Source organism: Sus scrofa, chromosome 2 (genome assembly GCF_054392235.1).
Source record: "Sus scrofa isolate SSC_HxYL_T2T_F1_AM1 chromosome 2, Sscrofa_HxYL_maternal_Yorkshire_Landrace_v2.0, whole genome shotgun sequence".
Lineage (NCBI taxonomy): Eukaryota > Metazoa > Chordata > Mammalia > Artiodactyla > Suidae > Sus > Sus scrofa.
Genome location: NC_139384.1, coordinates 6,870,619 through 6,897,258, shown reverse-complemented (window position 1 = coordinate 6,897,258; position 26,640 = coordinate 6,870,619). Strand labels below are relative to the sequence as shown.

At 51.1% G+C, this 26,640-nt stretch overlaps 2 protein-coding genes across 6 annotated transcripts; both read left to right on the top strand.

Moving 5' to 3' along the window:
- Positions 1 to 3,856: 3,856 nt before the first annotated feature.
- Positions 3,857 to 19,892, top strand: DPF2 (double PHD fingers 2). Of its 4 annotated transcripts, XM_005660708.4 has the most exons (12): positions 3,857 to 3,900; positions 8,720 to 8,880; positions 9,279 to 9,386; positions 9,715 to 9,878; positions 11,664 to 11,756; positions 11,942 to 12,020; positions 12,530 to 12,571; positions 13,583 to 13,720; positions 13,833 to 13,961; positions 14,115 to 14,227; positions 15,500 to 15,581; positions 18,567 to 19,892. In XM_005660708.4, the coding sequence occupies exons 1-12, from the start codon at positions 3,869 to 3,871 to the stop codon at positions 18,641 to 18,643; spliced, it is 1,218 nt and encodes a 405-aa protein (XP_005660765.1). In that variant the 5' UTR covers positions 3,857 to 3,868; the 3' UTR covers positions 18,644 to 19,892. The 4 variants fall into 4 exon arrangements, 2 of the variants coding, with proteins under 2 accessions (XP_005660765.1, XP_003122585.1); XR_014836851.1 differs by lacking the exon at positions 12,530 to 12,571 and having other exon boundaries at positions 15,500 to 16,940; positions 17,309 to 19,892; XM_003122537.6 differs by lacking the exon at positions 12,530 to 12,571.
- A 2,342-nt stretch (positions 19,893 to 22,234) lies between these two features.
- Positions 22,235 to 25,217, top strand: TIGD3 (tigger transposable element derived 3). Of its 2 annotated transcripts, none has more exons than XM_085010757.1 (2): positions 22,235 to 22,295; positions 23,422 to 25,217. In XM_085010757.1, exon 2 carries the CDS (start codon positions 23,436 to 23,438, stop codon positions 24,849 to 24,851), a length of 1,416 nt encoding a protein of 471 aa, XP_084866883.1. In that variant the 5' UTR covers positions 22,235 to 22,295; positions 23,422 to 23,435; the 3' UTR covers positions 24,852 to 25,217. The 2 variants fall into 2 exon arrangements, with proteins under 2 accessions (XP_084866883.1, XP_003480725.1); XM_003480677.5 differs by having other exon boundaries at positions 22,272 to 22,497.
- The last annotated feature ends 1,423 nt before the right edge of the window (positions 25,218 to 26,640 follow it).

Below are 26,640 nucleotides of genomic sequence, written 5' to 3'. Positions count from 1 at the left end.
AACTATTGCCAGCTTCCTCTTCAAATTAGGGCACTAATTCCATATGGCCTTTCCCCAAGAGAGAGTTATCTTCCACCTGCCTCTTCTAATTAGGGCACTAATTCCATCACAAAGGTCCCACTCTCATCATCTCATCTAAACCCAATTACCTCCCAAAGATCTCCCCTCCAAATACCATCCCAGTGGAGGGTAGGGGACATAAATATTCAGGATGTAACACATAATTTTGTCTCCTGCTTTGGCGTCAACCCATGATCCCCACAATCACTTGGCGTACAAGAGTGCACCAGTGCTTTTGCCAGGTTTTCCTTTCCAGCTGCTGACACCTATTCTGCAAGTTTGGTGCAGGGTAGGCAATGACAAATACTTCTCAACTCTTGAGCTGCCAAACGTGATCTTAAGGCACAGGGATGGTAAGATGTTCCCTGATTCTGAAATGTTAAAATGGGGGGAGGGGCGAGGCATACGTGCATCTTAGAATTGATGAGATAAGGTATATGATCAGGACCAAAGACCAAGCCCTGGGGACTCTGACTGTTACAGGGGGCGGAAACAGACGATGGAGAGTCAGCAGAAGAGGCAGAAGGAACTGCCAGTGTGATAGGCACACAGCCAGGTGAGTGCATGTCTCAGAGATCAGAGAAGAATTTGAAAACGAAGGGAATGGTCAGAGTTCCCTTGTGGCCCAGCAGGTTAAGGATCCTGTGTTGACACTGCTGCGGCTCGGGTTTGATCCCTGGCCTGGGAATTTCTGTATGCCATGAGTGTGGAAAAAAAAAAGGGGGGGGGAAAGGAATGGTCAGTGGTGTCATAAAGTCTGATAAGGACAGCGAGATCTCTAAATATCTTGAAATGGAGGTCATGCTGTCTTTGTTGGGAGCTGTTTCAACGAATTGGTGGAAACAAAATCCCCATTAAACAGGGCAGAAAGAGACTTGAAAAATAAGTCAACAGAGATAGGAAATACAGGAGTTCCCGTTGTGGATCAGCAGGTTAAGGACCCAATGTTGTCTCTGTGAGGATGTGGGTTCAATCCCTGGCCTTGCTCAGTAGGTTAAGGATCCGGCATTGAGGGAGGGCGGGGGCAGGAGAGAGGGGATGGATGGACTGGGGTTTGGGATTGGCATGTGCACACTGATGTATATGGAATGACTGGCCAACGGGGACCTGCTGTATAGGACAGAGAACTCTACCCAATATTCTGTGATAATTTATGTGGGAAAAGAATCTGAAAGAGAATGGATGTGTGTGTATGCACAAACGAATCACTTTGCTGCATAGCAGGAATTACCATAACCTTGTAAATCAACTATACTTCAATACAACTTTAAAAAGTTGAAAAAAAGGAGTTCCCGTCATGGCTCAGCAGAAACAAATATGACTAGTATCCATGAGGACACAGGTTCGATCCCTGGCCTCACTCAGTGAGTTAAGGATCCAGGATTGCCGTAAGCTATGGCATATGTCTCAGATGCGGCTTTGACCCTGAGTGGCTGTGGCTGTAGTGTAAGCCAGCGGCTACAGCTCTGATTCGACCCCTGGCCTGGGAAACTCCCTATGCCATAGGTGCAGCCCAAAAAAGACAAAACAGTAAAATAAAATAAAAAGTGAGAAAAAAAAAAAAAAAGGATCCGGCATTGCCAAAAGCTGCAGCGTATGTCCCAGATGCAGCTGGGATCTGGTGTTGCCAGATGTAGCTGTGGCGTCTGGCCACAGTTGCAACTCTGATTTGACCCCCTAACCCAGCAACTTCCATATGCTGCCTGTGCAGCCCTAAAAATAAAAGAAAAGGAAAAAGAGATGGGGAGATTAAACAGAGTATTTGCTTTGAAAGGGCAAAAAGAAATGAGCTGATAATCAAAGGCAGACATGAGCTTTTTTTTTTTTAAGATTTAGAAGTTCTTTATTTAAAAAGTGAAGATTTCTTAAAACTGTATTAGGTGACTCAAAGATGGCTCTAGTAATGAAAACAAAACTAATGCATGAAGAGAGTTCAAATAAAATAGTTTGAGGAGTTCCGGTCGTGGCGCAGTGGTTAACGAATCCGACTAGGAACCATGAGGTTGAGGGTTCGGTCCCTGCCCTTGCTCAGTGGGTTAACGATCCGGCGTTGCTGTGAGCTGTGGTGTAGGTCGCAGACGCGGCTCGGATCCTGCGTTGCTGTGACTCTGGCGTAGGCTTGCGGCTACAGCTCCAATTAGACCCCTAGCCTGGGAACCTCCATATGCCGCGGGAGCGGCCCAAGAAATGGCAAAAAGACAAAAAAAATAAAAATAAAAAAAAAATAAAATAGTTTGAGGAAATGCTATAGTTGACATAGGCAATATTTCAAAATTAATATGTGAGGATATAAATCATTTAAAAACATTTGAATTTGTCCCTCCAGATCCACTTCCCACCCTTCTCTCCCCTACCCTCTCCCCAGGAGGTGACCTAGGTAGAGGAACATCTATGGGTTCCCTTGGGCTTTGGTTTCCGGTTGGGTTCAGCCAATGGGAGCCCAGCAAGAGATCAGAGGATGGGGAGGAGGGGGAGAGTGAGGGATTTCTCAGTCTCACTTCCTGCAAGGGCACCTCAGCCAGGATATGCCCTCACTGGAGGTCACCAATCTCCCCTGATAGTTCCTTTTTCCCACTGGTGCCTCTTCCTGCATTTCTGTGGGCTTATGATGCAAACTTCTCTGCTACTACACACCCCCAGGCAACTGTCCCCCCCCAGGTGTCCCTCCAGACCCAGCTACACTCATTAACACCCCCTTTGTAATGAACCGTCTTCTTTGTGCACCTGTTTCCCACTGGGATCTGAATATATTTAAAAAGGAGTAAAGCTAAATAATAATGTTTAATATGTATATTTAATATTACATTTACATACAATGATTTTCTCTCTATTTCAAAAAGTTTAGGAGTTGCCGTAGCGGCGCAGCGGAAAAGAATCCGACTAGGAACCATGAGGTTGCGGGTTCCATCCCTGGCCTTGCTCAGTGGGTTAAGGATCTGGCGCTGTCCTGATCTGTGGTGTAGGTCACAGTCAAGGCTCGGATCCTGCATTGCTGTGGCTAGGGCTTACGCCAGCGGCTGCAGGTCTTGATTAGATCCCTAGCCTGGGAACCTCCATATGCCGCGGGTGCGGCCCCATGAGCTTTTTTAAAAGAGGATTTTAAGTCATGTTTGTAAACGAATTTGCATGATTCAGCAGTGAAGCAGAAATGAATGGTACACAAGAGAGAGGGATAGTCTTCGGCGCCTAAGTGGAGGGAATGAGCTTAGGAGCAGGAAGCAGGGGAGAAGAGTTGGGCGCCGATAAAGCTGAAGGCAGGAATGGGGGCAAATTTGTCACAGTCCAATATTCGGGCCAAAGAACGTCAGGTTCTGGGAGTTGCTTTTTCTTTCCCTAAAATGGGCACGTGTTTGGCAGCTCAAGAGGACTGTGCCCTACTACTATCACCAACCCCTGGCCAGCAAGTGAGGGCAAAGGGTTAACCACGAGGTTAAAGGTCTGCGAGGTAGCAGGACGCATAAACTTCACCTACACCACCTCCGGGCCTGCCAGTTTTCACCAAGCCCTCACCTTCTCATTTCTGGACCATGTTACGCGTTCCCTCCCTTCTCCCGCTCCCCTACACGTCAGAAGCAGAGGTAGAGCTGGAGCCTCGCGCCGCCCCGCCCTCGGTCTCCATTGCGCCTGCGCACTAGTTCCTTGGCTCCCCGGCCCCCAACAGGCAAGCTCGTTCTCGGCAGCTCGCTCTCGGGCGCGCTCCCGGGCGGCGCCTGCGCAGAAGGACGAGGAAACTGGTTCCCCGTGCGGTCCCGGCGCCTGCGCGCTGCGGGCTCCGGGCCTCCCGGCCTGAGGTAGAGGAGCCGGGAAGATGGCGGCTGTGGTGGAAAATGTAGTGAAGCTGTGAGTGGCCGTTTTCTTTTCCTCCTAGGCCGGGAGGTCTTGTAAGGGGCCTGGGAGTAGGGGGCGGTGCGGGAAGGGACGAGGCGGAGAGAGGGCCTTGCCTGGGAAGGCCATGTTGCGACTCCTAGTGGGGAGGACAACCGGAGACTCCGGAGGAGACGTTGCTCTTCTTTGGAAACTTGTGGAGGCCCTGAGGGGGGCACACGGGAGCCCCTAACGGGCAGCCTCCCGGAGGGGCTGTGCGGTCTGGGCGCTCCCTTCGGGCTGACGGTTTCCAGAGTATGGCGCCCTGGTCGCCTACGAGAGACAGTCCCGGATTCGCTCCCGAGACGCCTCAGTCCGGTGGAGCCGGGCCGAGGGCGGACCCGGGAGCGGCCGGAGCCCCCGCGACGCCCCGCCGCCGACCCCTCCCCATCGGCCGCCCGCAGCCGGCCCTGGGGGAGCAGGCTCCGCAGCCCTCGCGCCGTTAAGCCCCGCTGGGCTGTTTTGTTCTAAACAGCCCGGTGACGTTCCGGGGCGGGCGGGCGGGGGGGTGGGGTGGTCCTCGAGTGTCAGGTACCCAAGGCCAAGAATATTCCGGGGGAGAATTTGTTGCAGAGCTGGTACTGAGGGGAAAGAACTTCAGGGGAGAGGGCCTCTGTGCCGGCCAATCCCAGCCACCAAAAGCGGGCACTGGACCGATGCAGAGCCCCGGACGCCCCGGCTGCCCGGCTATGCAATACTCTTGGGCTGACAGATTTCGAGCGAAGTTAAAGTTCATGGTTGTTCGGTAAATGGAGAATCCCGTTAGCTGTGAGTTAAAGATGCTTGGAGACTTGATTTAACCCAGCCCCCTCCGTGAGGAAGAATCTGAATGAGTTTTGCAGCTCCGTGCCCCGTGGGCGAATAGAGCAAGCTCCTTTTTAATGCGTAAATTTGGCTTGGTGCAAGGGTAGGAAGATTGAGAGGTGTCTAGTTGTCCAGTTAGGGCTTTGGGATTTTGATTGGATGACAAGGTAAAGGTTTGGGAACTCTGTCTTGGTGGTGGGCTGAGCCCCCCAAGGGCCCCTTTTTAAGGGTGCGGTGCCGCTCTGCCTCTTCTTGCCTGGAGCCTTTTCTTTGCCAGTGCTTTCCCACTTCCATTAAGCTAAGTGCCTTCTCCTTCTGTTCTTGTGGGGGTTTTTTGTTGTTGTTGTTGTTGTTCTTAAACTTGCTTTCAGCTCCATCCTGCTGCCTCTTTCAACCACCCCTCCTCCCAGCACTATTATCTTTCTCTCTGATCTGCCCACTCCAGTTTCCCCAGCTCTCTCTTCAAGCTGACATTTCCCTCAATTTAGAAATGACGCTGTTGATCTACCATTTATATAGTTATCCTGCCTGACTCAGATGTTCTTTGTTTCCCTGCCTTTCTCTTTGTTGACTCCCCCTGTCCCATTGTAAGGGAAGGTTCTACACAGACTTCATGCTTCTTGAAAAAGAATCAAAGCTTCTACCTTGGAAACGTTACTGTACTGGGGGAATGTCAGACTTGCCTAGCTGTTAGCTGTGAGCTCAAGATTCGTTGAGACTTCATTTAAGAGTTATATGTAATGAGGAGTTCCCGTCTTGGTGCAGTGGAAACCAATCTGACTAGGAACCGTGAGGTGTCGGGTTCGATCCCTGGCCTCTCTCAGTGGGTTAAGGATCCAGCACTGCCGTGAGCTTGGTGTAGGTCACACACTCGGCTCAGATCCTGCATTGCTATGGCTGTGGCGTGGGCCGCAGCTGTAGCTCTGATTAGACCCCTAGCCTGAGAACCTCCATATGCCTCATGTGTGGCCCTAAAAAGACAAAAGACAAAAAAGAGAGAGAAAAAAACAAATTGTATGTAATGAGATTCTTTGTCTTTATGTTGGAAGACTTTCATCCTGTAAATAGGGCTACTAACCCTTTCATGTGATGTTGGGAGTGAAGGGTTGCCCGTTTAAACAGAGCATGACTTCTTATTTCTCTTTAAAGAGCTATAGAGATTGTGAGGGTCACCAGCCACTGATTCCTGAGTACTAGTAATGAGAAGCCAACTACAGTTGATGCAGTTTTAAACAACTTGCCCTTTAAAAAGAGACTTCCATTCTCCTCTTACCATGCCCATCCTGGAAAGAGGTGTCTTTCTGACGCTTCTCTGGATCATGGTGTGCCTAGTCTCTGACAGCTGAGGTTATGCAAGGAGGTCAGGACTACTAGCTCCATTTCTTCTGACTCGCATCTTTTTCTAGGAGAAGAATTTTCCTATTTGTAAATTCTCTGCCCCTCCCAAATGTGATGTCAGAATTCAAACAATCCTTTAAGGGATCTTACTAAGTCAAAATAATAGTATAAAGAGTTGCGGTTGCTGACTGGTTTTGAAACCTTCTGAGATCTGGAGAATGATGTTAATTTGAAATTTCTTAAGAGATCTCTCCCATTCTCTCTTGCTCTGTCTTCATCAGATCCTCTCTCCCTCCAACGTGTGTTTCATTCTCAGCTCTGTTACTCAGGAGACAGTTTGCCCCACCTTCTGAAATCCCGCTTAACTCATAAGAGCGCTGATAGGACATCCCTCATCCATCCCCCTCAAACTGTTTGCAGCCTCCTTGCTCTGAATTTGCAGCTCTCAGCCTGTCTGGCCCTTCCTTCCATTTGACTTGCAGCGTCAGTATCAATTCCCATCAGCAGAAACAAAGGAGCTGCTGCACTTAGCCTTGTTTATCCAATTTTCCTCTGTTTAGTCAAGACAGGGCTGCCTCCTAAAGGCGAGCAAATATGAGCCTGTTCCCTTCTCTCTACTCTCCAACACAGGATTCATGCCTGCCTTAAATTACAGTCATTACAGCTCATTGACTATCTTGTGGTCTCACTGCTTTGTGTGCAGTGTGTGGCTTTCAGTTTCTGGGAACGTGCTAAGCTGTGCCTTAGTGGTCTATTGTGGCTGCCCAGTGAAAGCCCCCCTCAAATTCCAGAGCAGGGTTTGTTGATGTAGCTTGAGTTATGGACATAAGCAACAGAAATTTGCTCTGTTCAGCTTTTCATGCTAGGAGTCTCCCTCTTGTAGAATATGTCAGAGCTTATCCAAGTTCAGCCTCCCCAATCTATAGCACAAGAACCGAAGGTCCATGTGGGTTGACTCATGTCTGTGCTTACGTGATAACTTGCAGCCAAACCAGGTCTTTTTACTCCCGACTCGGGTCAAGATGTCCCAGACACCTTCAAGGGTACTGAGGATATTGTGGGGATGAGGTCATCTCTGCCCTCCGCTTGTTTAAGATTGACTGAATAGAGTTCCTGTCATGGCTCAGTGGTTAACGAACCCTACTAGCATCCATGAGGATTCGGGTTCGATCCCTGGCTTCGCTCAGTGGGTTAAGGATCCAGCGTTGCCGTAAGCTGTGGGGTAGGTCGCAGATGCAGCTCGGATCCTGTGTTGCTGTGGCTGCGGTGTAGGCTGGCAGCTACACCCCCGATTCAACCCCTAGCCTGGGAGCCTCCATATGCCGTGAGTGTGGCCCTAAAAAGACCAAAAAAAAAAAAGATTGATCGAATATATAAATATGAATCACTGTAGTTAGTTTAAGCTCCAATACTAAAGTGCTTGTTAAATCTTTTTTTTTTTTTTTTTTTTTTGTCTTTTTGCTATTTCTTTGGTCCGCTCCCGCGGCATATGGAGGTTCCCTGGCTAGGGGTCGAATCGGAGCTGTAGCCCCTGGCCTCCGCCAGAGCCACAGCAACGCGGGATCCGAGCCGCATCTGCAACCTACACCACAGCTCACGGCAACGCCGGATCCTTAACCCACTGAGCAAGGGCAGGGACCGAACCCGCAACCTCATGGTTCCTAGTCGGATTCGTTAACCACTGCGCCACGACAGGAACTCCTGCTTGTTAAATCTTGAAGGATGTGCAGTTTTGCAGCTTTTTAAGCACTTAGAAAATTCACATCTCAAATTGAGTCCAGAAGGTTCCTTTCCTTAAAAATTTGATGGTGTGAGAGTGAAGAAGGGCCTAGGATGGGCGTTCGAGCAAACAGGTTTTGTCCCAGAATTATGGTACTCAGTAGAAACTAGGCTTCAAGAGTGTTCAGGTATTTTCAGATGTTTTCCATTGATTGTGAAATTAGTATGTAGAATTAGTTGAATAAATACCTACTTTAAAATTCAAAAGATACAAAATGGCACATAGGAGAAAGTCCCCTAGTCACCTGGCTATTCTTTTTGGAGGCCTACAGTTTCTTTTCTACCACTTGGCTGCATAAATGGTAGATTGGAGATTGTTGGAGATTGTTTAATATTAGTACATGAAGAGCTTCCTTTTTTTATGGCTAAGTAGAATTTCATTGTATAGATATAGTTTATGTAGATAAAGTTTATATAAATGTAGTTTGCTAACTATAATTTAGTAAGTCCCCCAGTCCTTTTGAACTCTTTTCTCATTTGTAAAAAGGAGGTAACCTCTCCTCAGAATCCTGAGGAGTAAGAGAAATAGCATCTTGGCTAGCGCAGGGTTGAACTCATGAGAGGCACAGAATGAACATTATTTTCTTCCCGTCTTCATGGGTTAGACTAAGGTCTGATGAGACATGATGAAATCACGTGTTCCCGACAGTAATTTTTTTGTAAAGTGCCTTTCCTCTTAATGGCATAGTGAAGGGGCTTGGAGTCCCATGAGGCAGAAATGGAAGCAAATAAAAGCAGAGTGACAGTCTCCCAGTCCCTTGAGCCTTCTAGAGAAGCAGGTGGCAAAGGAAAGGGAATGCACAGCGCCTCACACCCCTCCCCCAACACACACACACACACACACACACACCCCTGATTTTTGTGTTTCCTGCAGCCTTGGGGAGCAGTATTACAAAGATGCCATGGAGCAGTGCCACAATTACAATGCCCGCCTCTGCGCTGAGCGCAGCGTACGCCTGCCTTTCTTGGACTCACAGACTGGGGTAGCCCAAAGCAACTGTTATATCTGGATGGAAAAGCGACACCGGGGTCCAGGTGAGGGTCCCACTCAGGAGCACGAGGAGAAAGAAGCTTCCTCACCTTAGGTGATGAGCCATCTGAAAGGGTTTTCCCTACTGCTTTACACCCATGGGTGACTGGTTTCCCATGATTAGAAGCCCGTCCAGGAAGGATGAAGCATCTTTGCTTTCTGCAGGGCTACACCGCTGAGGCTCCTGTTGGGTTTTGGAGAGCTGTGTGTTAGCCAAGGCCCCTGAGCTTACATCTGTTTTTCTTTTCCATAAACCATGCCTCCCCCAGTTGCGAGGCCCTCCCTGTCCATATTCCTCCCTTGCTCTAGAACTCAGTCAGAGCCTACTCACATAGAAAGTGTTTGGTATTTATCATTTTCTATGACTGGGGGTTGGGGCTTGACTTCTTTCTTCCTTCCACAGGATTGGCCTCTGGGCAGCTGTATTCCTACCCTGCCCGGCGCTGGCGGAAAAAGCGGCGCGCTCACCCTCCTGAGGATCCTAGGCTTTCCTTCCCATCTATTAAACCAGGTAAAGCGCACTCCTCCTTGAGCAAGGGCGTGGCCTGAAGCATAGTAAGATGCCTGCTAATCACCTGTTGTATTCCATGCCCCATGCTAGGTCCTAAAGATAATAGGATGAATAAGATGAGATTCTTTTCTTTAAATAACTCAGTCTAATAGAGGAGACAGATAAACAGATAAGTTAATGGTGCCAAGTGAACTACAGTGCCTTGGTTTCTGGGCAGCCATAGACCAGGAGACAGGGACTGGCTTGTGGCTAGTCTAGTCCTGTGTAGACCTGGAGAGGTCCTCTTTCAGCCTTTATGAGCCTCACCTAACCCTGACCTTGCTTGCAGACACAGACCAGACCCTGAAGAAGGAGGGCCTGATCTCTCAGGACGGCAGTAGTTTAGAGGCTCTGCTGCGCACTGACCCCATGGAGAAGCGAGGTGCCCCAGATCCCCGAGTTGATGATGACAGCCTGGGCGAATTTCCTGTGACAAACAGTCGAGCTCGGAAGGTACAAGAATAACACTGTGGTTAAAGGGGCTTTGATGGAAACCATCCTCCTCCCCCAGAGGCCACACAGCAGCCCGAATAGAAGTGGACGCTGTGGGCCAGGAGGCGGGTCCCTGGAGTTCTGTTCCTGCACCACCTACCACTCCTTCTCAGTATAGACTCTCACTCATTCACTTTTTTTTTTGCTTTTTAGGGCTGCACCTGTGACATAAGGAAGTTCCCAGGGGTCGAATCGGAGCTATAGCTCATGGACACAGCCATAGCAGCGCTGCATCCCTAACCCACTGAGCAAGGCTAGGGATCAAACCTGAATTCTCATGCATACTAGTCAGAGTCATTTCCGCTGCACCACAACGGGAACTCTGGCATTGGTCTTCTTTTGTCACCAAAGTTTTTTGGTGCTTACCAACAAGGAAGATAGAACTATACATAAAAATAATGAGAGCTAAAAATATTCCAGGCACTGTACTAAATACTTTTCTATTCTTCTCTCCAGTCTCTACAACCCCATTTCACATATAGGGAGGCTGGAGTTCCTGCTGTCTCAGCAGGTTAAGAACCCAGTTAGTCTTTGTGAGGATGAAGGGTCAATCCCTGGCCTCATTCAGTGGGTTAAGGATCCAGTGTTGCCACAAGCTGTGGCATAGGTCACAGATATGGCTCAGATCCCTCGATGCTATAGGCCAGCAGCTCCAGCTCTGATTTGACCCATAGCCTGAGACCTTCCTTATGCCACAGGTGCAGCTGTGAAAAAGAAACAAAACACGTAGAGGGAGGCTGAAGCAGAGTTTAAAAAAATAAATAAATAAATAAATAAGTAGCTTCCCACAAGGAAGCAGCAAAGCTCTAATTTAAATGTAGGAAATGAAGTGTCAGAGGGAACCACTGATAACATGCTTCCAGGGTGGCAGTCCACAGGCAGGAGAGGGCATGGCTACCTCGGGTATCAGGGAAAGTTTTATGAAAACATGGCATTTGATTTGGCCACTTGGAGATGGTAGGAAAGGCATTCTAAGTTAGGGGAACAACATGAAGAGAGGCACAGAGGAAGGAGAACCCAGAACATTGAAAGAACAGCAGTGAGGCTGGAGGGAAGGGGCCAGGTCACAGAGGAGGTTCTGGGAGTTCCCTTGTGGGTCAGTACAGTAAGGATCAGCATTGTTACTGCAGTAGCTCAGGTCGCTGCTGTGGCACAAGTTTGATCCCTGGGAACTTTTTTTTTTTTTTTGTCTTTTTAGGGCCACACGCTTGGCATATGGAGGTTCTCAGGCTAAGGGTCAAATTGGAGCTGTAGCCACCAGCCTGTGCCACAGCCACAGCAACACGGGATCCAAGCCACATCTGCAACCTACACTACAGCTTACGGCAACGCCAGATCCTTAACTCACTGAGCTCACATCCTCATGGTTACTAGTTAGGTTCATTATTGCTGAGCCACAACGGGAACGCCTATTTTTATTTTTTTATTTTTGCTGTACCTATGGCATATGGAAGTTTCCAGGCTAGGGGTCAAATTGGAGCTGCAGCTGCTGGCCAGCTGCAGTGCTGGATCCTTAACCCACTGAGCAAGGCCAGGGATGGAACCCGGTTCCTCGTGGATATTAGTCAGATTCGTTAACCACTGTGCCATGACGGGAACTCCCCTGGGAACTTCTTCATGTGGTACGGCCGGGGGGGAAGAGAAGAACTAAAACAGAGGAGGTTCTGGGCAGCCTTGGCTCCCCGTTGTCGGGGAGCTTTTGGGAGTACCTTATTTCTGCCTGTCCTAATCCTCTTGTCCACTCAGCGGATCCTAGAACCAGATGACTTCCTGGATGACCTCGATGATGAGGACTATGAAGAAGACACTCCCAAGCGTCGGGGCAAGGGGAAGTCCAAGGTGAGGGGCCAGGGTGCGGCCTCCAGCCTGAGGGAGTGGGGATTTATTGCTTATTGTTTTCCCACAGTTTTATTACCTGTTGTCATTTTCCCTCTTGAGTGAGATTTGCAGCCGCTTCCAGGTGAGTCTAACTCTTTAGGCCGAGATACATTAGTTAAAGCCATCTTTTTGCTCTTTTTTCACAGGGTAAAGGTGTGGGCAGTGCCCGTAAGAAGCTGGACGCTTCCATCCTGGAGGATCGGGACAAACCCTATGCCTGTGACAGTGAGTGCCTCGCGAGTGGGTGGGTAGTCCTTGCCTTGGACCCAGCTCCTCGGGATATGAGAGGAGGGAAGGTTGTGTTCTTGCTCAGAATGGTAAAACAAGCCTGGACTCTTGTCCTGCCCCTGACTGGTTCCCTCTGAGATCCCTGAGGGGTGCTGGCTTCTGCTACACGACGGGTGGGCCCTGCATGTTCTGGGGGAGATGTCTGCTGTCCTCTGGGGTGGGGGTGCCAATAGGGGGCACACCCAGCAGGCAGGGTTGGCCTCAATAAATGGCATTCAGGTCTGCTTGCCTTAGTCGAACCAGAGCCCCAGGAGTCCAACACCGACTTTTTCAATGTCTGTTCTCTCTCCCCCTTTTCTCTGACTCGCCCCACTTCTGTCCCTCTACCCTGGGAGCACCATCGCCGCTGAGGTTTCTCTCTCGTTTGCTCTGCTTTCCTGCTGCTGCCGCACCTGTCTCGAGTGTATCAAGGCCTTCTTCTCATGACTTTTCTTTCTGTCTTTCAGATAGTTTCAAACAAAAGCATACCTCGAAAGCGCCCCAGAGAGGTAGCTCTCTCAACTTTTCAGACTTTTGGTTTTCCTATCCCTTGTCCCACCTCCCTTGTTCCTGCCTTTCTCATCTGTGATGCTGGTTTTAAACTGTGGAATGGCATGCGGATAGGAGCAGTGGGCCTTCTGTTGTGCTCCACTCCTCACAGCCCTGGAAGCTGCCTTTACCACTGCTTGTCTCCCACAGACTTGCTCCTAGGGCTGCTCGGGCCCACTGCATGGGGTGGCTTCAAAAGCGTTGTAAAGAACGCATTACAAACAGATCCCTCTGCTGCCCCTTCCCCAAAACAGACACATGGTGGTCAGCTAATGTTCCCTGCCATCCGCCACCTCCTCCACCCATCCCTTCCTCGTCCCTTTTCTGCTGCCCCCTTGCTCTTTTTGGTATCACTGCTCAAGAGTACGAGATGCCTCATGGGGATCTGCTTTCTTGCTGGTTGGTGAGGTTGGGTGGGGCACTGATGTGGGGGTGTCTTTGAGTTTCTTTGGGGAATAACTACTCCAGCAGATTAGTTGATAGGTGATCCCCCAAGAGGTCCACCCCCTGCTCGTTTATCCACATTGGGCAGAGATGGGCTGTGGTGTATATGGGGTAGTGTGAACCTCCCGCATTTACTGAGAGGTAAACAAGTTTGGAGTCCCTCCTCCCTCTGTCTGTCCTGCCATATTGCAAGGCTATAGAAATTCCCTTTCCTTCCTGACTTGGAGCTCCCCAGACTATTCCCAGGGCAAGTGGTGATGGGGCAAGGGCTCAGCCTTCCTAAGAGCCTGTGCAGAAGAGTAGAGATGGCCTTGGGCTGGGGTTAGTAAGAAGAGCCATGCAAGCCAGAGAGCCCCAGGACCTGAGGTTCCTGGCCAGGGGGAGGCAGCTCCCACTGAAGGCCTGTCCCTGAACAGAGCTGATGGGGGTGGTTACCTTTGCCTCAGGTAGAGCTCCCAGCTTAGTGGGGCAGGGATATGGCCCTCTCACGTCCTAACACCGTTCTCTGTGATCTTTAACCCACTCAGTTTGCGGAAAACGTTACAAGAACCGACCAGGCCTCAGCTACCACTATGCCCATTCCCACCTGGCTGAGGAGGAGGGCGAGGACAAGGAGGACTCGCAGCCACCCACCCCGGTTTCCCAGAGGTCTGAGGAGCAGAAATGTAAGCTGAGGTGTCAGAGCTGGGGCAAGCAGGAGTCGGCCAGCCTGCAGGGATGTTGAGAGACCCAGGGGCCCACATGGGCGTCATCAGAATTCCTCCCTTCTCCCTGTAGCCAAGAAGGGTCCCGATGGATTGGCCCTACCCAACAACTACTGTGACTTCTGCCTGGGGGACTCGAAGATCAACAAGAAGACAGGACAACCCGAGGAGCTGGTGTCCTGTTCTGACTGTGGCCGCTCAGGTACTTCCGATCCAGGGCCAGGGCTGCCACAGCCGGCACCCAGTGCCCAAGGGGTTCGTGGCTTGCCAGTGTCCAGTGGCTGTCACAGTCAGCCAGGGTCACCTTGCTTCTTCCCCATTGCTGGCTGCCTCTCACTCGATCCCTCCCCCACAGGGCATCCGTCCTGCCTCCAGTTCACGCCTGTGATGATGGCAGCAGTGAAGACCTACCGCTGGCAGTGCATCGAGTGCAAGTGCTGCAACATCTGCGGCACCTCTGAGAACGACGTGCGTAGCCCGGCCCCGCCCCCGCCCCCAGCACACTCCTCAGCTTTTACTGTCCTCTCCACCCGTGGGAACTTGGATTTGTTAGGCAGGTGTCAGACGCTGTTCTAGGCACTGAGGACACTAAAGAAAAGGTGTCCTGCTTTCATGGAGTTTACATTCTTGTGGGAACAAACAATAAGCAAGAAAGTTAAGTGACATTTTTATGATGTTCCATGAAGAAAATGAAACCAGTAGTGTGGCAGGGGATAATTGAATAACTTTTAGGCAGCCAGGTCTTATTTTGTTTTATTTTTGTCTTTTTTAGAGCTGTACCCACAGTGTATGGAAGTTCCCAGGCTAGGGGTCCAATTAGAGCTGTAGTTGCTGGCCTACACTACAGCCACAGCAACTCCAGATCTGAGTTGCATTTTTCACCTACACCACAGCTCACGGCAAAGCCAGATCCCTAACCCACTGAGCGAGGCCAGGGATCAAACCCAAGTCCTCATGGTTCCTAGTCAGGTTTGTTAACCACAGCCATGATAGGAACTCCTCTTTTGATTTTTAATGGCCTCACCCATGGCACATAGAAGTTCCCAGGCCAGGGACTGAATCTGAGCCACAGCTGCAACGTACACCACAGCTGCATCAACGCCGGATCCTTTAACCCACTGCACTGGGCCGGGAATCGAACCTGAGCCTCTGTAGTTGGAGCTTAACCCACTGTACCACAGTGGGAACGCGGCCTTTTTCTGAGGAGGTGATGTTGGTTTTGAGCTTTGGGTGATACAAAGAAGATAGTCCAAGAAGATTTGGAGGAGAGTATTCCCAAGAAAGAGCGGCAAGTGTAAAGGCCTAAAGGTGGACACGCCAAATGGATTGAGACCACTGTAGCCAGCAGGAGCCCTCCTGCAGTGGAAGAGCAAGTAAAAGACAAGACTGGAAGGCAGGCACCATCAGGCCTGAGTTTAATCAGGGGTGATGTAGTTTGTCTTATATTTTAAAAAGATAACTTTGGCTGCTCTGTGGAAAACGGGTTGAAGGGAACACTGTGGAGACCATGAGATCAGTTAGGGAGCTGAGAGGGGGGGGTCCAGGTGGAATGACAGTCACTCTGTCTTGTGGTTTTCTGTCCAGAGAATCCCATGTCTGTTCTTACCTGCCATCCATCCCACCCCTCCTATAAGCAGCAGCAGTGTCTCAGAAGCCCTCCTTCCTAGCCAGCCCCAACGGCCCAGCTGAGGCCCACTGGTCATTCACCTCCCCCTTCCTCTTCCATCTTGCCTTCTCTAGGACCAGCTGCTCTTCTGTGATGACTGCGATCGTGGCTACCACATGTATTGTCTCACCCCATCTATGTCTGAGCCTCCTGAGGGTATGTTTCCTGGATCTCTTATTCGGAACAGTTTTTTTGGTTTTGTTTTTTTTTTAGGGCCGCACCCTTGGCATAGGGAGGTTCCCAGGCTAGGGGTCAAATCGGAGCTACAGCTGCCAGCCTACACCACAGCCACAGCAACGAGGGATCCGAGCCCTGTCTGCAACCTACACCACAGCTCATGGCAATGCCAGATCCTTAACCCCACTGAGTGAGGCCAGGGGTCAAACCCGCATCCTCACGGACACTAGTCCAGTTCATGAACCCCTGAGCCAGGACAGGAACTCCCAGAACAGTTATTTTTAGTCACTTGGAAAATACTTGACATGAAATGAGTTCTCGTATCCATGATACATTCTTCCAGATGAGAGAGTAGGCACTTTGCTTTCACTCAGTTCAGAGTGCTTTCCTAGCATTGCAGCTTTGAGGGTTTAATGTTTGTATGTTACCGCCAGATAATATTTACAAACACAGAAAAATCCACAGCCTAAGGGAAAACATGCTGAGCAGAGAAAGATTACTAGAAGGAGAAATTTGTTTTCCTCCAACCAGTCCTGGAAACTCAGTTCATAGTTTGTTTGATGTGAAACTTTAGTTTCAACATTCCAGACTTGACACGTTTGATTCATTTCTGCCAGTTCTAGAGAGGGAGTTGAACCTGGAGCCTGAATGAGTCGCACGGCCCCTCTGGTGCTTAATAATGCTTCAAGTTTATGGAAGATCTTTGATGAAACCACTGGTGGCACCAAAAAGTAGCTGCCTCCCTGCAAGTCTTAGCCCATCCAGATTTCAGTGCCAAAGTTCCTTCTTTATAGAAATTCACAGTAGCTGTTACTATGACAAAGGATGTGGGCCAGCATTACAGGGAGAGAAAGCGGCTCCTGTGTGATGTGAGCTGATTTGGAGTGTAGGTCAGACTGCTGTCACCCCTTAGAGGAGGAGGCCTCTGACAAAGTCTGAGGACCCTTTGGCAGCTGCAGGGGAGCACTCAGCTCTTGCCTGTCATGCCAAGTTATAAATCTACTTTGGGAAAAAGTAGTATGTTTTGTGTTTTTGTTTTTAACCATAAAATGTCACTTCACAGACACAATTCTGAACTTACTGTAGAATGGCTTTCCTACTGCAGTACAGTTAGACACTGAGGTGGTGGAGAGTTGCAAGCAGCTGGGAGGCACACCACTTAGGAACCATCAGATGGTCTCCGCGCCAGGTCAGAGGTTAGCGAACTGTGAGCTGCTGTCCAAACCTAGCTGCAGCTAGTATCTATAGCTCAAAAGCTTAAGGTGATTTTTACATTTTTTTAAGGGAGGGTTTTTGTTTGTTTTTAGGGCCACACCCTCAGCATATGGAAGTTCCCAAGCTAGCAGTCGAATCAGAGTATGTCACAGCCACAGCAACACAGGATCTGAGCCTCATCCGTGACCTACACCCCAGCTCACAGCAACACTGGATCCTTAACCCACTGAGTGAGGCCAGAGATCAAACCCACATCCTCATGAATACTAGTCAGATTTGTTTCCACTGTGCCACAGTAGGAACTCCCTGTTTGTTTTTAAAAACATGACTAAGACTGTATGTGGTTAAAAAAGCTTAAAATATTTAATGCTTGCTGGCTCTTTACAGAAAAGCTTGTCAACTGCTATATAGTGACCTTTGGGTTAGAAAGGACCTTACCTTTTTTTTTTTTTTTTTTTAGGGCCACACTTATGGCATATGGAAGTTCCCAGGCTAGGGGTGAAATCAGAGCTGCAGCTGCTGGCCACAGCCATGACAATGCAGAATCTGAGCCTCTTCTGTGACCTACACCACAGCTCACAGCAATGCCGGATCCTTAACCCGCTGAGTGAGGCCAGGGATGGAACCCATGTCCTCGTGGATACTAGTGGGGCTTGTTACCGCTGAGCCACAGCAGCTACTTCCAGACCTTACCTTTTTTTGAGAGTCACAAATCCGAAGAGCTGATAAAAGCTGTGGATTCTTTCTCCCAGGATAACGTTCAAATACACATATGTACAATTATGCTTATAATTTCATGGCAATAAGGGCTAATTTTGTTTCTCAGGGAAGAAGAAGCATAAAAGAATACAATTATAGCAAATATTAATGAGCTAGGTATGAGCCAGTTTTTTTGTTTGTTTGTTTGTTTTTTCCTCACAAGGGACATTATTTTCTGACACTAGACTTGGGTCACAATTTAGGTCATATTTGGCCCTTTTTTTTTTGCTGTGCCCAAGACATGTTAGAAGTTGCCATTTCAGGGCCACACTACAGCAGTGACTTGAGCTGCTTCAGTGACAATGCACATCCTTAACCTGTTGCACCACAAGGAATTCTGGCCCCTTTTTCTTTTCATTGTATCCTCAGCCTCTGCTCAGACACCTAGTGATGTCAGGGTACCCTTCTCATCTTTCCATGTGTTCACAGAAAGCTGTCTTATGTATTGGTTTCTCTAGAATCAGTATTGGTTTCTTTAGAGCCTACCTTCGTGATCTTTATTCTAACTTTGGGGCCATTAGAATGAAGTCTGATTCTTCTATAATCACAAGTTTAAAGTTGAGGGAGTTCCTTTGTGACACAAAAGGGTCTGGTGGTGTCATTGCAGTGGCTCAATCCCTGGGAACTTCCGCATACCATGGGCATAGCCAAAAATAATAAATAAATAAATCTGAGTTGCTTTAAAAAAGTTATATCTGCCGGGGTCTTCTTTAGCAGTTCTGATTTGAGAGAGCCAAGAGGGCCTGGGAGTCTATTCTGAAAAATAGCTTTCCAGGTGATTATTTATTTCATGTCTGTTGAGAATTATTTTTCATACTTGAAGACTTAGAGTTCTGCCCTACTCAGGATAACTGTGAAACTTTACTACTGCAGAACAGCGTCTCCAGTCCTCCCCATAGCTGGCCCTGCTCCTGCAGGTGAGGTGTGGGGAGTAGAACAGCAGGTGGGTTTGTGTGGGGCCCATCCTAACCCCATTATGTTTCTCTGCAGGAAGTTGGAGCTGCCACTTGTGTCTGGACCTGCTGAAGGAGAAAGCTTCCATCTACCAGAATCAGAACTCCTCTTGATGTGGCCACCCCGACCCCCCATACATCTAGGGCTGTTTCTCTCCTCTGCTCTCGTTTTTCATACCCACCCTCCCTTCCTCCTCCCTTTCGCAAGCCCGGAGAACCTCGGGGTGGTCATGCCAACCTGCCTTTGGCAGCAGCAAGCTGAGGTGGCAGCTCTGACCGCCTCTGGCCCCAGGCCCTCAGGGAGAAGGGGGCAGCACACTGCCCCAAGGTGTACCTGTGGGCCCAGCCGCTCCCTGCTCTCCCTGAAATGCATTCACTCTCTCTGCCTTGGGCCCCAGCCCTGGTGATCTCGGAGTTCAGTGTCCTGTGAGAAAGAGTGGCAGAGCAGCTCACTTCTCTCTCAGCTCTGCCTCCACTCTGGTCCCCAGGGTTTTCCCTTCCCCTAAAGGTGAGCCAGGATGGGGCCTCTGCAGAGAGCAGCTGGGAATGAGAACTGAGCAGGCCGAGGTGGTGCTTGCGGGGAGCTTCCCATGCCCTTCGTGCTGCTTAACCTCATCACCTCCTTCCCCCAGAGGGCTTTCTGGCTGGCTGTTCCTGCTACCCAGGAGCCAGGATGCTGGCTCTGCCCTGTTCCTGCCACCCCACCCCAGGGGTGTAGCAGCTTCCCCTGCTTCTTCCTCAAGCTCGCCTGGCTCACCCTCCCAGGCGGTCTCTAGTGACTGAAGCATTCCCTCCCTTGTGACTTTCTTTTACATCCCCGCCTAATTCCCTTCGGTTTTGTGGGGGGAGAGGGGAAGCATCAGGGGGCCAGGCCGGCAGCTTGGGGGGCCACAGGAAGGTGTTGGATAATGTGCCTGTTTTTTAACTCGACGAAAAAGCCTACCTCCGCAATCCCCTTTTTGTTCTTCCTGGACCTGGGCCTTCAGCTCCTGCCCTTAACTGAATTGGCAGCCTCTGCCTCCTGCTTTGTGTGTCCTGGCTCCTGGGTTGTGGGGAAGCCACATAGACATCCCTTTCTTCCCTTGCACACTCGCTTGCAGCTGGTACGATCTTCAAACCCTGATTCTTCAGTTTTCTGCCTGGTGACACTGACATTAAGTAGTTGGGGGGACAGTCCATGCCAGGACACCCTGGAGTGTCCTTCCCCCTTGGCTGTGGGCAGGCCCTAATTCACTCTCACTTTGGAGTTGAGGTGTCTTTTTTTTTTTTCTCCCCCTCCCTTCCTTCCTTTCCTTCTTTCCTTCTCTTTCTCTCTTTTGTTCCTGTATTCTGAGCATTAGTACAATAAACATTTTTACACGGAGCCCTCTGCTGGATTGTTTATCTCCAGGCCTCCTTTCCTGGTTAAGGCCAATTCATCCTAAAACTTCCTTTCTTAGGACAGTGGTTTTTTGGCTTCGTTTGTTTGGTTTGGTTTTTTTTTTTTTTTTTTTTTTTTTTTTTTGTCTTTTTGCCATTTCTTGGGCTGCTCCCTCGGCATATGGAGGTTCCCAGGCTAGGGGTTGAATCAGCTGCAGCCGCTAGCCTACACCAGAGCCACAGCAACGCAGGATCCGAGCCACGTTTGCGACCTACACCACAGCTCACGGCAATGCTGGATCCTTAACCCACTGAGCAAGGCCAGGGATCGAACCCACAACCTCATGGTTCCTAGTCGGATTCGTTAACCACTGAGTCATGACGGGAACTCCTGGCTTCTTTTGTTTTTATGGCCACACCTGTGGCATATGGGAGTTTCTGGGCCAGGGATTGAATCTGAGCCACAGCTGTGACATATGCCACAGCTGCAGCAAGGCTGGGCAGGGGATCAAACCCACACCTTTGTGGTGACCCAAGCTGCTGCAGTTGGATTCTTTTTTCTTTTTCTTTTTTTTTTTTTTTTTTTCTGTTTAGGGCCACACCTGCAGCATATGGAAATTCCCAGGCTAGGGGTGGAATTGGAGCTGCAGCTGCCAGCCTATGCTACAGCCAGTGGCAGTGCAGGATCTGAGCCATGTCTTCGACCTACACCACAGCTCATGGCAACGCCAGATCCTTAATCCGCTGAGTGAGGTCAGGGGTCGAACCCAGGCCTTCATGGATGCTAGTCAGACTCATAACCTGCTGAGCCACAACAGGAACTCCTGCAGTTAGATTCTTAACTCCACTGCACGTAGTGGGAACTCCATGGACATTAGTCTTGAAGCATAGCTTTTCCCCCCCAAATTAAATAAAACATTTAACCTCAATATAAGTTGACAGAAAATTGGATAATTTGTTTTAATTTCTTATGTACATTATAGCTGTTACAAAATTTGGGTTAAAATCAACTTTAACCTGTTTATTTCTGTGTTTTAGTTGGTTTGGAGGAAATTCTGGATTTGTATGTGCAAGTGGTGAGACAGATTTATAACAGTTGAGCTTTTTAGTTTCAGAGATACTTAGCATAGGTCCAGAAGCTTGATTAGAAGCTTGATGATTATATAAATATAAAAGAGTTAATGACACAGGAAAACTCTATGCGTCACCATGAGGACGCATTAAAGCTTTCTGTATGAATAATGGAGATGAGAGGTACCTCCGCCTTGCTTGCCTGAAATTGGTTCATTTAATTGAAGGCAAGTGTGTGTGAACTCGGCCTATAGTGCAGCCATGCAAACCTTCCTCCAAGTATATTTACGTGCACAAGAGTGAGTTTTTCTTTTCCTGCAAACCAACATTTTAAAGGTATGAATCAGTTATGACACCCCCCCCCCCCGAAGTATCCTTAGGATTTTCTAGGACAGTCTGAAAGCCACTGTTTTATTGGGAGGCAGTGAGTGGCCTGGGCCCTTGTGTTCAGTAAGTAAGCAGGGTGCTCCAGTTTGGGGACTGCGTTAGGGGCGGGGCACAGCCCCATCATCTCTGCGCGGATGTAGGCCTGGAGTCAAGGTAGTCAAGCAGTGATCCTTGGTGGTTGAATAGTCTAAGGCCAGAAAAGATAGTAAAAGGAAAAAGGTTAAAAATGAGAATGCTGGAGTTCCATTGTGGCACAGTGGAAATGAATCTGACTAGTATCCGTGGGGATTTGGGTTTGATCCTGGCCTCACTCAGTGGGTTAAAGGATCCGGCCTTGCCGTGAGCTGTGGTGTAGGTAGCAGACGCAGCTCAGATCCTACATGGCTGTGGCTGTGGTGTAGGCCTGCAGCTGTAGCTCCAATTCGACCCTTAACCTGGGAACCTCCATATGCCGAAAGTACGGCCCTAAAAAGCAAATAAATAAATAAAATAAAATTAGTCTTTATTCGTACAAAATCAGAACTGGCCCCAAGCAAGCAGTTTGTGGTAGTACCCACTTGAGGCCAATACCGTCCATGGTAACATCCTTTGTGTAGCTTAAAACGTGCTTCCATTTTTTCAAAGCCACTGGGTGAGGGGTAATAGACCTGTTTGGTCGATGAGGAAGCTAAAGCTGCCTAGGGTCACAGCCAGGATGACCTTCCAAGTCTGCTCACTGGAGGGAGGCTTGTTTGGCCTCGTCTACCGGGTCCCCTGAGGCTGGCGGCGCTTCCAGGACTCCCGCCCCGTCCGGGCTCCGCCCCCCCAGCCCCTGCAGCTAGAAGCTCAATTCCCCCAACGACCCGCCGCTTCGCGATGCCCAATGAGATTTAGCCGGGGGAGGGACAGAACTGCACCGGAGACCAATCGGATTGGGCCGGGGCGGGGCGGCAGCGGGTGAAGCTGAGCGGTGGGTCCAGGTCTTCTCAGCCGGGAGAGAACCCGGCGCGGGCGGCGCCCACCGGTCTCTGCTGTGCGCGCGCCCGCCGCCCGCGCAGCCCTTCAGTTTGCCCCGCGCGTCCCTACCCTGCTCTCTTGTACCACAGGGACAGGGGCTGGGGAGCCGGGCCGGGGCCGGGGCCGGGGCGGGAGTCGCGGGACGAACACTTGAGGTGGGTGCGGAGAGGGTGGCTGGGAGGCGGGAAGGCCGGGCGGGCCGATGGCTAGGTCCGCCCCGCCGGCAGACCCAGAGTCACCGTGTGGAGAGGTCAGCAGGTTGCAGAACCCGGCTCCCGGCCTGTCTCCATCACAGACGCTCGTCCCCGCGCGGTGGTCCCCCTCCCAGGCCAGGACTCTCCCCTCTGAGGACACCCCGCCCCTCTCGCTGCCCGCGCGGCCTCCTAACCCCTCTTGCCCTTTGTCGCCTGTGCTCCTGTCCTTTCGGCCTTGTGCTCCCGCGCCCCCTCCAGGCCGGACCCCGGCCCAGCCATACCTGCTCAGGACCTGGCACCAAATTAGACTCGCTCCTTCAGCCCCCAATCTGTCCCTCTTTGTCATCTGTACACCTGTCATCTCAACTCCGTTCATCCACTCTACCACCCTGCCCCCCACATCTTCATCTGAATCCAGCCTAGGCCATCATCCCCCTCCCCCTACGGGGATTCCTCCTGCCAGCTCTGATTATCCCCTCCACCTGCCCCATGCAGCCCCAGCCCTGTCCTCCCCATCCATGCTCCTTTGTTGTCTCTGCAGCTGTCCCCTCGGCTCTATTCATCCTTCTCCCCCAAACCTCAGCCCAGACTCCCTTCTTGCTCTGACCAGGGGCCAGCCCTCCCCAGCTAGGTCCTGCATTCCTCCAGATCAGGGCCAGGCCACTGCTCACTCAGCCTGGCGGTTTCTCTTCCTTTCAGTCCAGCCCTCTCACCTCCAACCCAGTGTCCCCTCACCCTCTCCCAGCGGATCCAGGCTGCCCTGGTCTCTCCCTACACCAGTCTATCTCCCTGCCTCTAATATCCCCTTTTTCTTACTATGCTCCTCTCCCACCCCGCCTGGCCTCCACCCTCACCGTTTCCTCCTTCCCCCCTCCCCCGGAACAGGTGCCAGAGTTGCCATGGAGCTGTGCAGCAAGAAGAAGCTTCACGCCCTGTCCCTGGCCGAGAAGATCCAGGTGCTGGAACTCCTGGATGAGTCCAAGATGTCCCAGTCGGAGGTGGCCCGGCGCTTCCAGGTCTCCCAGCCCCAGATCTCACGCATCTGCAAGAATAAGGAGAAGCTGCTGGCGGACTGGTGCAGCGGCACCGCCAACCGGGAGCGCAAGCGCAAGCGGGAGTCCAAGTACAGCGGGATCGACGAGGCTCTACTCTGCTGGTACCACATTGCCCGGGCCAAGGCCTGGGACGTGACGGGGCCCATGCTGCTCCACAAAGCCAAGGAGCTGGCTGACATCATGGGCCAGGATTTTGTGCCCAGCATCGGCTGGCTGGTGCGCTGGAAACGCCGAAACAACGTGGGCTTTGGGGCCCGCCATGTTTTGGTGCCTCCGTTGCCCCCTGAGCCACCTCCCCCGGCTCCCACGCCCCAGGCCCAGCTGCCTCTCTCTCTTAAAGATTTCTCCCCAGAGGACATTTTTGGCTGTGCCGAAGTGCCCTTACTATATCGGGCAGTGCCCGGCAGAGTGGGCACGCGTGATCGGGTACAGGTGCTGCTGTGTGCCAACAGCAGGGGCACAGAGAAACGGCGGGTGTTGGTCAGTGGGCTCCAGGCTGCCCCAAGGTGCTTCTTTGGGGTCAGCAGTGAGGCTCTGCTTGCCTCTTACCACCCTGACCTGGTTATCCCCTGGTCAGAGTGGTTGGCACAGTTTGACCGGGACATGGGGCAGCAGGGCCGACAGGTGGCCTTGCTGCTGGCCGCCCGAGTGGTGGAGGAGTTGGTGGGCCTGCCCCGGCTCTGCCACGTGAGGCTCTTGCCTTTGTCCGCTGCTAGCACCACGCCTTCCCTGCCCAGCTCCGTGGTCCGGGCCTTTAAGGCCCATTACCGGCACCGTCTGCTGGGCAAGCTGGCGGCGGCCCAGAGTGAGAGGGCTGGCCCCTCGCTGGCTGCGGCCGGGGCAGCCATCACGGTGCTGGATGCCCTGCACATGGCCGCAGCGGCCTGGGCCAAGGTGCCCCTCCAGCTCATTGTGAGCAGCTTCGTTCAGGAAGGGCTGGCTCCTGGCACAACGCCCCCAGACCCAGACAAAGCCTCTGAGATGCCGCCAGTCCCTGGTGGGCTGAGCCTCGAGGAGTTCTCCCGTTTTGTGGACCTGGAGGGTGAGGAGGCCATGTCTGGAGTGTGCAAAGAGGAGGTGAGCCCCGAGGGCGAGGAGGGGCACGGAGAGGATGGCTTCGAGCCCCTGCCCACCAAAGCCGACGCCCTCCGGGCCCTGAGCACATTGAGAAGGTGGTTTGAGTGCAATGGCACCTCCCCTGAGCTATTTGAAAATTTCTACGCCTGCGAGGAGGGGGTGGAGCGACTCTGCTGCCTGTGATGGGCCCTTCCTGCTGGAGCCCCCTCCTCTCCTGTTTCCCATGGAAACGCCCTCTCTCAGGAGGCAGATTGGGGGTGGTCTCTTTCCCGTGGAAATGGAGCTTTTGCGAAGGTGTTGAAGGTAGACAAGTTGGGAGACCAGGTCTAAGCTCTGAACGAAAGTTGTCCAAGCCCCTAGAAGGTTGAAAGCTGGGGCCTCCCGGGGCCCCTAGGTCCTTTGGGGCCCCTAAAGCTAGGCGGGTAGTTTCTGAACCTCTGGAGGCTGGGACTTGGGAAGGTGGAGTTTGGGCTTTACAGACAGGCTGATCCCTTGAATTCTGTGTTAAAAACAGTTCTGCTTCTGGAAATAAAGTTTTTAATCAGAAAAGAGGCCAGGGTGTTATTTTCATGGGAGAAGGGTGGAAACGTTCAGCTCGGCCTTTTATTTTGTTCTCTTTTTAGGGCTGCACCTGCCGCATATGGACGTTCCCAGGGTAGGGCTTGAATCCACAACCACCACAGTGCCAGATCTGAGCCGCATCTGTGATCCACGCTGCAGCTCGAGGCAACGCCAGATCCTTAACCCACTGAGCACGGCCAGGGATCGAACCCTCATCCTCATGGATACTAGTCGAGTTCTTGAGCCACAACAGGAACTCCTCAACTCAGATTTTTAAAGCTGCTTCCTGAAGGTGGCCACGAGAGCGAAGCTCTTCTTCCAGAATTCCAGCAGGAAGGATCCCAGGGGATGGGGACTCCTCGTGGGCTAACAGACAGATCCCGAGTATTGCTCAGGACCTTGAGCGGCTCTGATAACTTCCCTCTTAGACTGCAGTGGACGGATGGTGTCTGAAAAAGGATGGGGGACTGGCTAGAGACAAAAGAACTTGGAAGAGTCATTCGTTCATTTTCTTTTTCATTCATCTGATCATTTCACGGCATCTCTTCAGCAAGGCCTCCTGCGTGTCAAGGTTGCAAAGACGGTGTCCTGCTGGGCAGGATCTTGCAGACAATAACGGTGGAATGTGATGAGAGGTTGTTGTAAAGGCACGTGCACGGTGCTGACGCCCCGGAGAGCCTGGGGAGACTCTGGAGGAGGTGAGCTTTGAGCTGCAGCTTGAAGGACTAACAGATCGTCCTGGGCCAGGGGTGGTGAGCAAGGAGGCAGGCAGTTCTGAGAGAGCACACGGGGAGGCCTGGGAAGGAAGAGGGGCCTTTAGCCCACCAAACCTGTTGGTGGGCACCCCCAAAAGCCTCTATGTTCAGAAGGCATACAAGGCTCCGGGGCAGCAAAGATGAAGAAGGCACATTCCCTGTTCCTCAGAGGAAGAACTAATACTTATAAAATGTTTGCTACTTGCCAGGCACTGTTGTAAGCACTATATATATGTTAGATATTACGTTTGCTGCTGTTCTTCTTCTTCTGGTTATATTCATCAGCAGCATCAGTCTTGAGAAGATGATAAAAAGGATGCAGAGAACCCAAAAGCAGGAAGGTTGGCTCCCCATCTTCTTATTTCCTCCGTATCGCACTCTGAGTAATTTCCATCCACCTTCCAATTCTCTTCAACTGTGACAACTCTTTTTTTTTTTTTTTTTTTTTTTTTTGTCTTTTTAAGGCTGCTCTCGAGGTATACAGAGGTTCCCAGGCTAGAGGTCAAATCGGAGCTGCAGCTCCCAGCCTACACCACAGCCACAGCAACTCGGAATCCAAGTTATGTCTGCAACCTACCCTACAGCTCATGGCAATGCCAGATCCTTAACCCACTGAGCAAGGCCAGGGATCGAACCCACAACCTCGTGGTTCCTAG